The 12,045-nt window shown below is 35.6% G+C and overlaps 1 protein-coding gene across 10 annotated transcripts in view; it reads right to left on the bottom strand.

Moving 5' to 3' along the window:
• The window catches only part of LOC117400192 (receptor-type tyrosine-protein phosphatase mu-like), a 290,059-nt gene that overhangs the window by 206,642 nt on the left and 71,372 nt on the right, over positions 1-12,045 (bottom strand). For all 10 annotated transcript variants that reach the window (XM_033999725.3, XM_033999727.3, XM_059022031.1 and 7 more), the window contains exon 2: positions 4,184-4,306. In XM_033999725.3, coding sequence (XP_033855616.3) covers positions 4,184-4,306 — 123 coding nt within the window. The remainder of the gene's footprint in view (positions 1-4,183; positions 4,307-12,045) is intronic.

Here is a 12,045-nt window from a genome sequence, read left to right as displayed (position 1 = left end):
GCATAGTGAACAAAAATAACTACTTTAGGACCTGGATGGAGATTTAACCACTGGAACAAAAGAACTGGACTGGAACGGCTAATGTTGACTACCACTGTCTAGTTTACAAATGAACACTGCTAAAGGCATTTCAGATCATATGCAAAACCAGTACATCAGGCAATCGCATCTTTATTTTAAATTTCAATGACAGAGTCAAAGTGAACAATTAAATGAACCCAGGCACTGGCATAGCTAGGCAAAGACATGCACTGTATAAATTGTGATTAATGAATGCAAATGATTTCAATTCTGCTGTTGCTTAAGTAAATCCCTGGCACTAATACAGGTTCACTCACTGATGGTGCTGCGGAAGTAGATCTGTTGTTCTTTTTTCAGTCTAACACGGTTTGAGCATTAAGAGTAGATTATTAGTTTTATGGGCTTAAAGTAGGAAACATGCTTCCAAGCATTGCTATGATTGAGAGATTAGACTCTGGGAGCTGCTCACCCAAAGCAGAATGAGCTCTTGTTTATTCTGTTTGTTGTTCTCTGCTGTGATTTCACATACTAACAATTAAAGTAAACAACTTTCCTCACTTGCTAAATGAACATTTTTCTCATTAAGAACCACCTGCAGATACTGGTTGATTATTTTGTTTTGGAAAGACAGACTGGTTTCTAGTGCTAGGGATATTTCCACTCGGATATCGGAGGGGCTGTGTGGTCCAGTGGTTAAAGAAACGGGCTTGTAACCAGGAGGTCCCCGGTTCAAATCCCACCTCAGCCACTGACTCATTGTGTGACCCTGAGCAAGTCACTTAACCTCCTTGTGCTCCGTCTTTCGGGTGAGACGTAATTGTAAGTGACTCTGCAGCTGATGCATAGTTCACACACCCTAGTCTCTGTAAGTCGCCTTGGATAAAGGCGTCTGCTAAATAAACTAATAATAATAAATAAACTAATAATAATGAATTAATAGCTAGTTAACCCCCTTGGCCAGAATATAAAAGCCTGCAGCTATCTGCACTAGGGGGGAGAGTGTACCGAGGAGAGTACGGGAGAGCGAGCAAGGAGAGAGCGAGATTCAAAACCTAAACAACTGCTAAGCGTGCTGGTTTTACCCCAGCACGATACTTATTTGTTTATTTCTATTTGTTTGGCCAACATGCCCTTTTGTTTAGTGTGTTGTTTGTTTAAATCTTTTGTTTGTTTATTATTTAATAAAACATGGAGCGCCGTACTGCTCCAGTTTCACCACCGCCATTCATTGTTTTGGTTTCTGTTCCTGGTCCGTGACATCACCACCATCACCACTCAACAACTCGGTCACAGTAGCCCTCAAGTACCACTAGTCCTGACTGCTGCCATTAGACATTCATTTAATTCATATATTTCACTCATCATAGATTGCCAGCATAAGGGCGGCTAGCGAGCTCTAATGGGCAAGGCCATGATAAAGTCGTCTGCTAAATAAACAAATAAAAATAATAATATTGTTGTCCAAGCCATCTTTTTGCCAATATATTATTGGAACTTATTATTATAACAAAAGGTCTTGGAGCAAAATGGGTTTGGGCAGTCAGCCTAGTTCTTAATACACAAGTATACATGATACTAAATGTCACTGTTGCAGGTAGACTGTGCTCCCTCCAAGGCAAAGTTGAGGCACTGAAGAAATGGTATACTTGAGCAGCTTCCACTGAGGCTGTTGGAGCTGTTCTGCTGTTGTACTCATAACTGCTGGCTCCTTGCAAGCACTAAATGCATCTCAATTTAAAAGACAGGAAAGATCCTTTAGATCCTGAGAATGTCCAGTATAGAAACACACCAAAATATGTGGTACTGTTTAGTACTTTTCTCCGATTATTTTATTCCATCACATAATATTTTATTATTTATTACAATATAATTTAAAAAAATTAAAAAAAAATTATAGTATATAAAACCATTGTAAAACAAACAGATCACTCAGAAAACTCAGATAAGAATAATAACTACTCAGGTTACATACACATCTGATAGTCACATTACTAATGATTTAGTACATTTATCTTCTTAAGGTCCTGGGACCTGCAAATATGATCGTGTCGCTCATGGATTTTCACTCATGAGTTTTATCTGCATACAGGGCTTGGTTATGGATATGATTTATATGTAGATTTTCCAATTAATAATTTAAATCAATGAATCAATAAAACTCTGGTTAGAGGGTATACCGTCCGGTAGTTGCTGCAGGCATTACTCACAGACCAGCTCATCGACCAAGGTAGGGTCCAATAACCATGGATTCTTTGAGATTTAAAAAAGTGTTAAATAGTACCTGTATTGCTATTTTACCTTTTCAACGTTTTTCTTTCCATCTGTTTAGTTTTTAAGGTAGACTTTCTGAATGTTTCATGGCCATCTACCATGTGGTAGTGCCCTGGAATGGAGCATCCTGATTGGTGGATGGGATTTCTGAGGTTTCTAATTGACTGTGAAAATATTAGGGGCACTCCATCCATCAGTTTAATATAATACTGCTCCTTCTTTTTCATCCTTGATAGGCCTTTAAGTAATGAGTTTACACATGAATAAGTAAATATGAAGGAAATGTTAGGATTGCCCGGGAATATAACAAACTTAAGTCTCTGGGGAGAATATAAATATAAATGTTTGCCGCACACAGGTTCTTTCAATACATAAATCAAACAAACAAAGATCTAAATGTATACATCAAAATGTTTAGTTTAACCCCCATCTAACCTTTGGTGGCCTTTGTGTACTGACATTAATCAATTCCATTAGAAAGGTAAATGTTGTATTCTTTCTACTTTGTCAGGTAATTTTTCTGAGCTGCTAACAGCATACAATGAGTTTACTGGTGCAGACTGCTTGAAATTAGTAATGTCTTTGTAATTAATTCTGCTACTGTCAGTGGAGTAAGCAGCTGATCTGCCAGCATTGCATTAAACTGATAGAACATGTTGTGATGCCGTGCCAGATTCAAGAACTATACAATAACCATTGCCTTTAGTAACATGTAAAAGTATTTTTTGATTGTTTCAAACCCAGGAACTGCTGACATGAATCTTTTACAACAGCATTCATTAAGTCATCATTTTAAATAAAATAAAATGTAAATCAATGACATTTACGAACAGGGCTTTGTTAAGTGGAAAAAAACTGAACAGCATTTCGATACTCCAGCAAATGAGACAGTCATGAAAACAATGCACTGTCAGATACAATAAAGATAGATTTGTTTCAATAAGCTGTAACAGCCATGCTAAAACTTTCAAAACAGCATAATAAATTACGTGACCATTTTTGTACACAATACAGAAGTGCCTACAAAACACTTTAAAAACTCCCTTGGAGGAACTGCGGTGGTGTGGTGTGGCTCTGCAGTACTTACTCGGGGATGGGGGGATTTATAGAGGTAACAGTGATAACAAATTATTTTTATAGCAATCTGATGGTGAACAGGGACACTAGAGCAAGTCTCAGAGTCTGACTATGTTAAAACCAAATATTTGGTTGAAACAAAAACTGGGCCTGTTGGGAGTACTTGAGGACCAGGGTTGAAAAACCACCCTTTATAATACTATCACCTTGAAGAAACCATTTCAGAACCATGAGCATTAAAAATATTGCCCAGTGGTTCTAGTACAGTAGCACACTGTTATAGTGCCTTTGATCAACTGACGAGACCCAGTTGTGTTTTTAAAATTTAATTCTATAAAGCTTGCAAGGCTTTGATGCAGGAAATCTATAGTATCATTAATACAAATACCTAGTACATTCATTGGTCAATCTACAAGCCAATTACCGGCAAGTTCCCATAAATTACTGGCAAGTCTTGCCGTGTTTTCGAATTACCACCTCCTCCCCCACCCACCACCAGTATACGACGCTCCTCTGCCTAATAAGTTTTGTTCACCAGGATGAACACGTCACATAGATTTTAATGTTTGTTTTTTAGCAGGCGGCACCGGGATGCTCTGAAGGATGAGGCTTGCTCCAACTATTTTTACTCTATTTTTCTTCAACCATTGTTTGGGCTCAATGTTTTGGGAAATCTATAAGATTTTGTATTATAATAAAGGTGGTTATTTAATGCAAGATTGTCTGGACTGAAACAGTTTTAGGGATTTTAAGACAGTGGGGTCAAATTTAATCTGAACAGCAGAGGGAAATAGAAATGAATGAATCAACAAACCTGATGGCATCCATGGATCTGAGGATGGTTTCACCTTGGTGTTCACTTGCTCCCAGTCAAGGTCATCATCTTTGGCTTGGCTATATCCGCAAGTCGTGTATGATTCATCAAAGTTGCAGTCACCTATAGAAATAAATCACACAGCTGTTGAGATCTTTTTACATCACATTCCTGATTTACAAAAGGGTTAAACTGAATTATTACCAAATACTCTTTTTTTCTGCTAGCATCCAAATGTTCAAATTCATGTCATTCTGTATCACGAAACGCTGAAGGTGTTATTATAATAGATTAGTTTGTTTTTTACTCTCTGACTTAATCATCACCGTTGCCACTGTGCAAACAGATTCAACTCCATGTTCATAAGATATTTAGCTACAATTCCTTCTCAAAGGCAATTCACAGCAGTTGGTCCTTGCTTTGCCCTCCCTCCCCCCAATCTTTCTTCGTGGTTACCATTCTGAAAGTAAAAGCATGCCAAGATTACGTACACTGTGGCTGATCTAAACACTGCCACCATTTTTGAATCCTTTCAGTTTTTTCCCCAGGGGTGAAAATTGATTGCCCACCACTAAACATAATTAACTTCAATTTAAATTTGGTATTCAAAATATCAGGTTAATACAATTTTAGGGTGGTTTTATTAAGATCTGACACTTTGGATCATTAAAACACCCCCCTTTGTCTTGCAATAAGTAGCCTTTATCGTGTTTAAAGTTTGGTTTGCAAAACAAATTCATTTTTTAAAATAAATAAATAAATAAATAAATAAATAAATGTCTAAGCCACAAGACTTCACAGAGACTGTTCATTTGAAGTCTAAGGCTGACTGGCTATTATGGGTGTACACTTCCTTGAGATTCCTATCTCCTAATTGCTCAATACAAGAAGCAAAACACTATAACACATACAGTATTCTGCTTGTAACTCCTTTTAATGCCAATCCTAGCTGTACAGAATAATAAAAAAAAAATGGCACAATGGATGGGTGAATTCATGGTAACATATCTCAAGAATCTGTTTCTGTTGGCATTAGCCATCTAACAGAATTATATAACTTCCCTGTCTTTACAAAAAGCATCTGGTAGCAACTCACAACTAATGTACGACTAAATTAAACCGTAAAATATGTGAAAAAAATATTTAGAGACTTGTCATTGTCACACTGTCATGCTTTCTATTAAAATCATTGCAAGTGGCATGTAATTTAAGCATTTATACTTTCAACTATAAAATCTGTCTCAATCCATAATAACCTATTAACACTGTGACATTTAAGTTTCAAGTTATGTCTCTTTATGTTGACATGGCTGAAATGTAATTTATTACTACAAAGGCATTCCTATTCCTTTAGTACTTCTAGAAATCATAATTTGTAAAATGATGTTAACAAAGCAAATGTCAATTTAACTATTCCTCCAAGACAAGGAATCTCATTAAAAGTCGTTTAGCCCCTGGGTTTAATATCTCACTTGACAAAAATAGATATATTAATACCTTTCACTCACCTTTAGAAGCATGTTTGAGATACGCTATTACATTTATACGCAATATTCATATAAAACAGCAGGGTTCAAGTACAATGCTGTCAATGTCAGTGAGAACAAAGGATGGAATATTTACTTGACCTGGCTGCTCTGTCCTCCACTTTCAGTGGCTGGATCACAAATATATGTAAATAAATAAAAGAACATTCTTCCAGTTGTTCTCTAGAAAGTGTATCGGTATTGTGGGGTGAAATTAAACTTTTCCTACATTTGACTTGAAAAAAGCATGCATTTAAAAAAAAACACACACAAAAGTCTAAACAGACATATAGAACGCACAGTTATAACAACAAGATAGTAACATACTGTCCATCCCTCACCACTTCTATCGATTACACACTGTACAGGGGCTGATACTCTCCAAAATGTGTATTAAGAACTGTAACCAAGCTGTATCACAATTGTAAAAGCGGTTCTTTAAAAATAAGCAGAGCTTGAAGATTTCGGTTGTATACGAGATTAGAAAACGATTCAGTATCATCAGCCAATCAGCTTTCCGCTATAGCGGGCATTAATACACAGTAGATGCCTGCTGGAATGTCAAGCATCACCTGTGAATCAAATTTAAAATCCATCCACACAAGTGCCGGCTTTTTCATTCTGACTTGCTGTATTGAAAGGAGTATAGCTGCAGTCTCGGAGCCTCTACAGCTGAGAGCCGAGCTCCTGAGGCTCCGAGTCTACAGCTATACACATTTGGTATTTTTAAGCTTAGTTCACATCTTGGACAGTAAATAATAGGGGTGGGTCTTTGAACTGAGGATCTGTATTACAATATATTGCAATACTGAAGACGATACTGCGATATGTATTGAGATACATATTAGAATTCAACGCTGAATGATGCCATGTTGATTTTTTAATACCAAAATAAATCTACATATATAAACTGTACTTTTTGTCATCTTTTAGGGAATTTAGGGAAGTATTAGAATGTAATATAACAAATTAAACTCTCATATGAATTGCCCAGTAACTCATTTTTGTTGGATCCTGGGAAGTATGTGTATGTACTCCCAATTTGAAAAATAGAAAAACAGTGCTGGTTTGAAAGATATTTAAAATTCTTTAAAAACATTTATTTTATAACTTTTTTTTTTTTTTTTTTTAATTTAGTCGTTGCCAATTAGTTTTTATTATTTTCTCCCCAATTTGAAATGCCCAATTATTTTTAGGCTCAGCTCACCGCTACCACCCCTGCGCTGACGGGAGGGGCTAAGATGAACACACGCTGTCCTCCGAAGCGTGTGTCGTCAGCAGCCCGCTTCTTTACACTCTGCAGACACACCGTGAGGCCGCCTCAGAGCTACAGCGTCGGAGGACAACGCAGCTCTGGGCAGCTTACAGGCAAGCCCGCAGGCGCCCAGCCAGACTACAGGGGTCGCTGGTGCGCGGTGAGCCAAGGACACCCTGGCCGACCTAACCCTCCCCCCGGGCGACGTGCAGCCAATTTGAGCGCCGCCCCCTGGGAGCTCCCGTCCACGGTCGGCTGTGGAATAGCCTGGATTCAAACTCGCGACATCCAGGCTATAGAGAGCATCCTGCACTTTAGCGAGTGCTTTTACTGGATGCGCCACTCGGGAGCCCCAAAAACATTTATTTTAAATGCAATTTTTAAATTTTTATTATAAATAATATTTTATTTTCATTTTATATCAAACATGTTTTTGAAAAGTGCATCCTATGACTGTAGCCATAAACGCAGGTTTAAAGCTGTGTATATGGCTACAGTCATAGGATGCACTTTTTATATATCGGTCAGTGCAGAGACCTGGGGTTTGGAATAAACGACTGACCTTGCTTTTAAGATTTAATATATATTACAAAAGCATAAATAAGTGCTACACATTTATTTAAAATAAAAATAAAATATTGGTAAGTGTTATAAACTATTTATTTATGTATCTGCTTTGCTTGTTTTTTTCTCACAGCTTACAACGTACCAGAACCGCTGTTTTTTTTTTATCTGTGATATGAGTATAGTGTAAGATTACACTGTCCTGTCGGCAGATAGTCTTCAAAAAAAAAAAGTAAAAACAATTGATACAGTTCTTAAATTGGTGACAAATAAAAAAGAACTGAGCGTTTGTGTGAAAGGAATAGAAAAATCTATATTTTAATTGTCGTTCTGGTACTTTAAGATGTAGGACTGCAAGGTTGGTGGTACGGCCAGCATATTTTACTTCAGCCTTGCATAAACAACATACCGCAATGTTTGATGCTATACAGCCATCCTTTTAGATTTTTCTTATTAGGAAATGATTCCCCACATGTGAATTTGCTTTGGAGAATTTAAGCAACCAATCCTGTACCCGGAACTGCCAATAACAGCCTGTCAGCTCGACAGCATCTTTCAACAACAACAAACTCGGGCTGTTCAGTATCTGGCACTGTTCAGACAAACTATAAGCAAACTCTGACAAGTAAAAAAGTTATCTATTTAATAAAGTTATGTATGTGATCCTTTATAAAAATGGTTGGGACTAACTTTTCTCAGTGGTATTATTATTATTATTATTATTATTATTATTATTATTAATAAATATAGGTTTTAAAGTGTTTTTTTAAAGAAAATAATGAGAAAAATCGGCTCGAGAGGCATAGCTCCAGTTGCGGTCAGTCACCACACGTTAGAGCCTTCATCGACGGGCGCTATCACTTAAAAAAAAAAAAAAAAAAAAAAAAAAAAAACACTCCCGAAGACCTATTTACAAAATTCAGTTTGTATTTTTTTAAACTGATAAACATGGGTTTTGGCAATATATTTTAAATAAAGTCAATCATGCACTACTCTCTTTCTACATAAAGAAAATGGCTTTCAGAAGGCGGGCGGGCAGTGTGAAAAGACATTGCTATTGACCAATCATCTATTTTTGTTGACCTAATAGAATACACTTGTTAGAGTGACGTGCCTGGGTAGGGCTGGAAAAACAATTCCATAGCGTGATAGTTACGCAGGCAGTAATTTGTTACTGCTCAAAATTCTCAGATTCAAAATGCATCCCGAGTTCTACAGCTATGAACTAAAATTTTAGGATTGAGACAATTTTTAATTGTCTCAATCCTAAAATTTTATATATATATATATATATATATTATATATATATATATATATATATATATATGAACATAATCTTTTATTTAACATCATGTAAAAAAAAAAAAAATACAAATTAATAAATCGCAAGTGTCTACCAAAAGCCATAATAGTACAGTATTTCATGTTAGACTTCAAAATGTCACATTTTTCTATTTTTGTTAAGTACCAGTATATGGAAAACTACAAACCAGTATGTAATTCAATATGTTAACGTAACATTATTCAGCAGGTTCCATTCGACTTTATGAAGCATAATTAGTTAATTCTATATAGTGGTGCAAAACATTTGGCCATAGCTGTACATTGCCTGAATCCTAAATGTGGACATCCTCACTTCAGCACAGTAAGTTAACCTTTGTATAGCAATTTATTTTAGAAATTGAAATTTGATGCGTTTGAGTGTTTTTGCCAAATAATAATAAAACGAAAAAATACCCCTAACTACAAAAAATAGAAAATGAAAAGTTAAAAGCAATAAAAATGCATAAAAAAGTAAGTGTGACATTTACACATGCAAAGACAGGCACTGATACCTCCAGGATATGATGCTAAAGAATGTCCTAACCAAGCAGTATTCTCTCTCTCTCTATATACAATATAGGCATCCCCAGCTGGGGATAATAAGCCACTTAAAAACCTTTCCCCTGTTTCCCTGTACTACAACTAACATACTAACAAAAAGAAGGACATTTTGATTCTGCAAGTTTGGCTTCACAGTAAACAGCCACCTCGAAATGAATTAGTTTTACTTGTGCCATAAATTTCTATAATTTTGCAAGCTATGTTTTATTATGCTTAAGTGCGGAGGATGGCACCAATATGATAATTATGTTGAATAAATTGATTACAAGCCAAACAAATGTTGCATTTTCAGATGACTTTTAAGCATTTAATTGCAGTCAGTTAAGTATTTGCATATTTTTTCTTATAACAGATTTTAGGATAACGTCTGTGTGCTTTGTATGTTATATATGAGGTGTGCAGTGCTATATACATTGATTATAGTTAGGGCTTGAATTTTTCAGGTTTTATTTATTGTTCAGTTCGGGTGGGGGGGTAATCGGTTTTTATCATTATTTGGCAAAATCGATTATTTTCGGTTATTAAAAAAACACCACTCAAAACACATACATTTTCAGTTTCTATAATACATTGAATGTACATTTCACTAATACATATACAAACGTTTACTTACTGTGTTGAAGTGAGGACGCCTACATTAGGATTCCGGATATTTAGAACTCTGCATGCATTTTGAATTTGAGAATTGTGAGAAGTAACAGATTTCATTGTATTCCCATTACCGCCCACATATATCTATCACACTACTGACACAGTTCATGTATTCTTTTCTGCCCACCCCATCGTATGACTATAGCATACTGTAGTAATTAATCTCAACATGCAAGAAATGATTTACATTTTTTCCTACGATTAAACATTCATCATGGTACTCTGATGAAGGTTTGATATTTATGTAAATATAATAATAATGTTAATAATAATAATTCTAATAATAATAATAATAATACTACGACTACTAATACTACGACTACGACGACTACTACTACTACTACTACTAATAATAATAATAATAATAATAATAATAATAATAATAATAATAATAATAATAATAGGCAGTGGTTGTACACAAGAAAAACTTAAATATGCATTAGTAGAAGCATAACTGTAGAGCAGTTTTATATTTACAATAATTTTTTCATTTCATCACTGAAGAAAAGTGTAATGCCAAAAACCAAACTGGCAACGCCATGTTTCATGTTTGTTTGGGTGGGTTCATTGTCACTAAGCCCGTTACTAAGCAAATGACCCATTGATGCAAATTACGTGTATCACATAGTGCACAAAATTGATGATTGATGATTGATGTCTCTGCACACTGCCTGCCTTCTGAAAGGCATTTTCTTTATGTAGAAAGACAGTCCTGCATGACTCACATTAATTAAAATATGTTGCCAAACCGACATCTATTGGTTTAAAAAAAATACATTAAAAAAAAAATAGGTCTTTGGGGGTGTTTTTTTGGTTATTATCAGTTAAAACCGAAAACTTCAAGCCCTAATTATAGTATTCTCTATAGAATACAATGGCAGTTTACAAGAGGTGTGCCTTGTACAAAAGATGGAATGAGTTCCTCCACATGTTAATGCAACTTGTTATATGTGAATTTAGTGATGTTCACAAAAGGTGAAGTCATGCACTGGCTACAATAAGGCACAACGCCAAGGCCCCCTCTTGTAGCTCTGCGAGCGCACCTCAGTCGTGACATGAATGCATTACGATAAGCACCGGGTCTCTCTAAAGCAACTGTGTGGTGGTTTTGTCCACTAATGTGAACTACAGGCCTCAAAGCACATTTCACAATAACAGTAAGAGACAATCTGCACAAGACGTATTCACACATCAATCACAAAAATGAAGACTGTACTCAGGAACTACTGTTAAACATAAAACATGTTTTTTTTGTTTAACTTTAGAGACGTCTGTAGTTCTGTAACAGGAGAGGATGTAATGGTATTTTGACAAATCCTCATATGTGATTCACAATCAAATTAAAAGACATACTGATGATGGCATTTATCGATTTAAAATTGTGTATTGCAAAGGCATGTCAATCAAAACTAATATCATCAGCAAATAAAGGACAATGTTGTAAACATCCACATCCTGCAAGCAATATCCTGGGTTCTCACACCACACAGCTGAAAGGAGTTCTAGCAGAATTAGCTACTCGTATGATGGTATAAAGATCTGCCTCAATCTGTATCACAACAATAACTGGACAAAAACAGATGGGAATACACTGCATTTATAGTAGCTAGTTATTACAAGCAGTAGACAGCTATATCTAGTGAAAGCAGTGAAAAGAGTTTTGCTTTTGTTGCTTCAATATGTTCTCATGTGTTTTTTGTTTGAACGCTTTGATTATTAGCCATGCTACTGAAATATAACAAAAACATCTTGTACTTTGTACTTGTTTAATATATGTTGTTACAGACCATTTTCAAAAAGAAGATTACTGCATTCTGTAAAATACATATTTTTACAATTATTGTCAGTTCAGTACAAATATATTTTGTGATATACTGTAAACTTAAAACGGTTCATTATTATTAAAGAATGTATTTATTCCATAATGCTAGGGGGTTGGGAGGTGCATCAAGAGTTGACACTGAGTGTATTAAAACAAATGA

This window comes from Acipenser ruthenus, chromosome 4 (genome assembly GCF_902713425.1).
Source record: "Acipenser ruthenus chromosome 4, fAciRut3.2 maternal haplotype, whole genome shotgun sequence".
In the NCBI taxonomy this organism is placed as follows: Eukaryota; Metazoa; Chordata; class Actinopteri; order Acipenseriformes; family Acipenseridae; genus Acipenser; species Acipenser ruthenus.
This window is presented reverse-complemented; position numbering and strand designations above follow the sequence as displayed.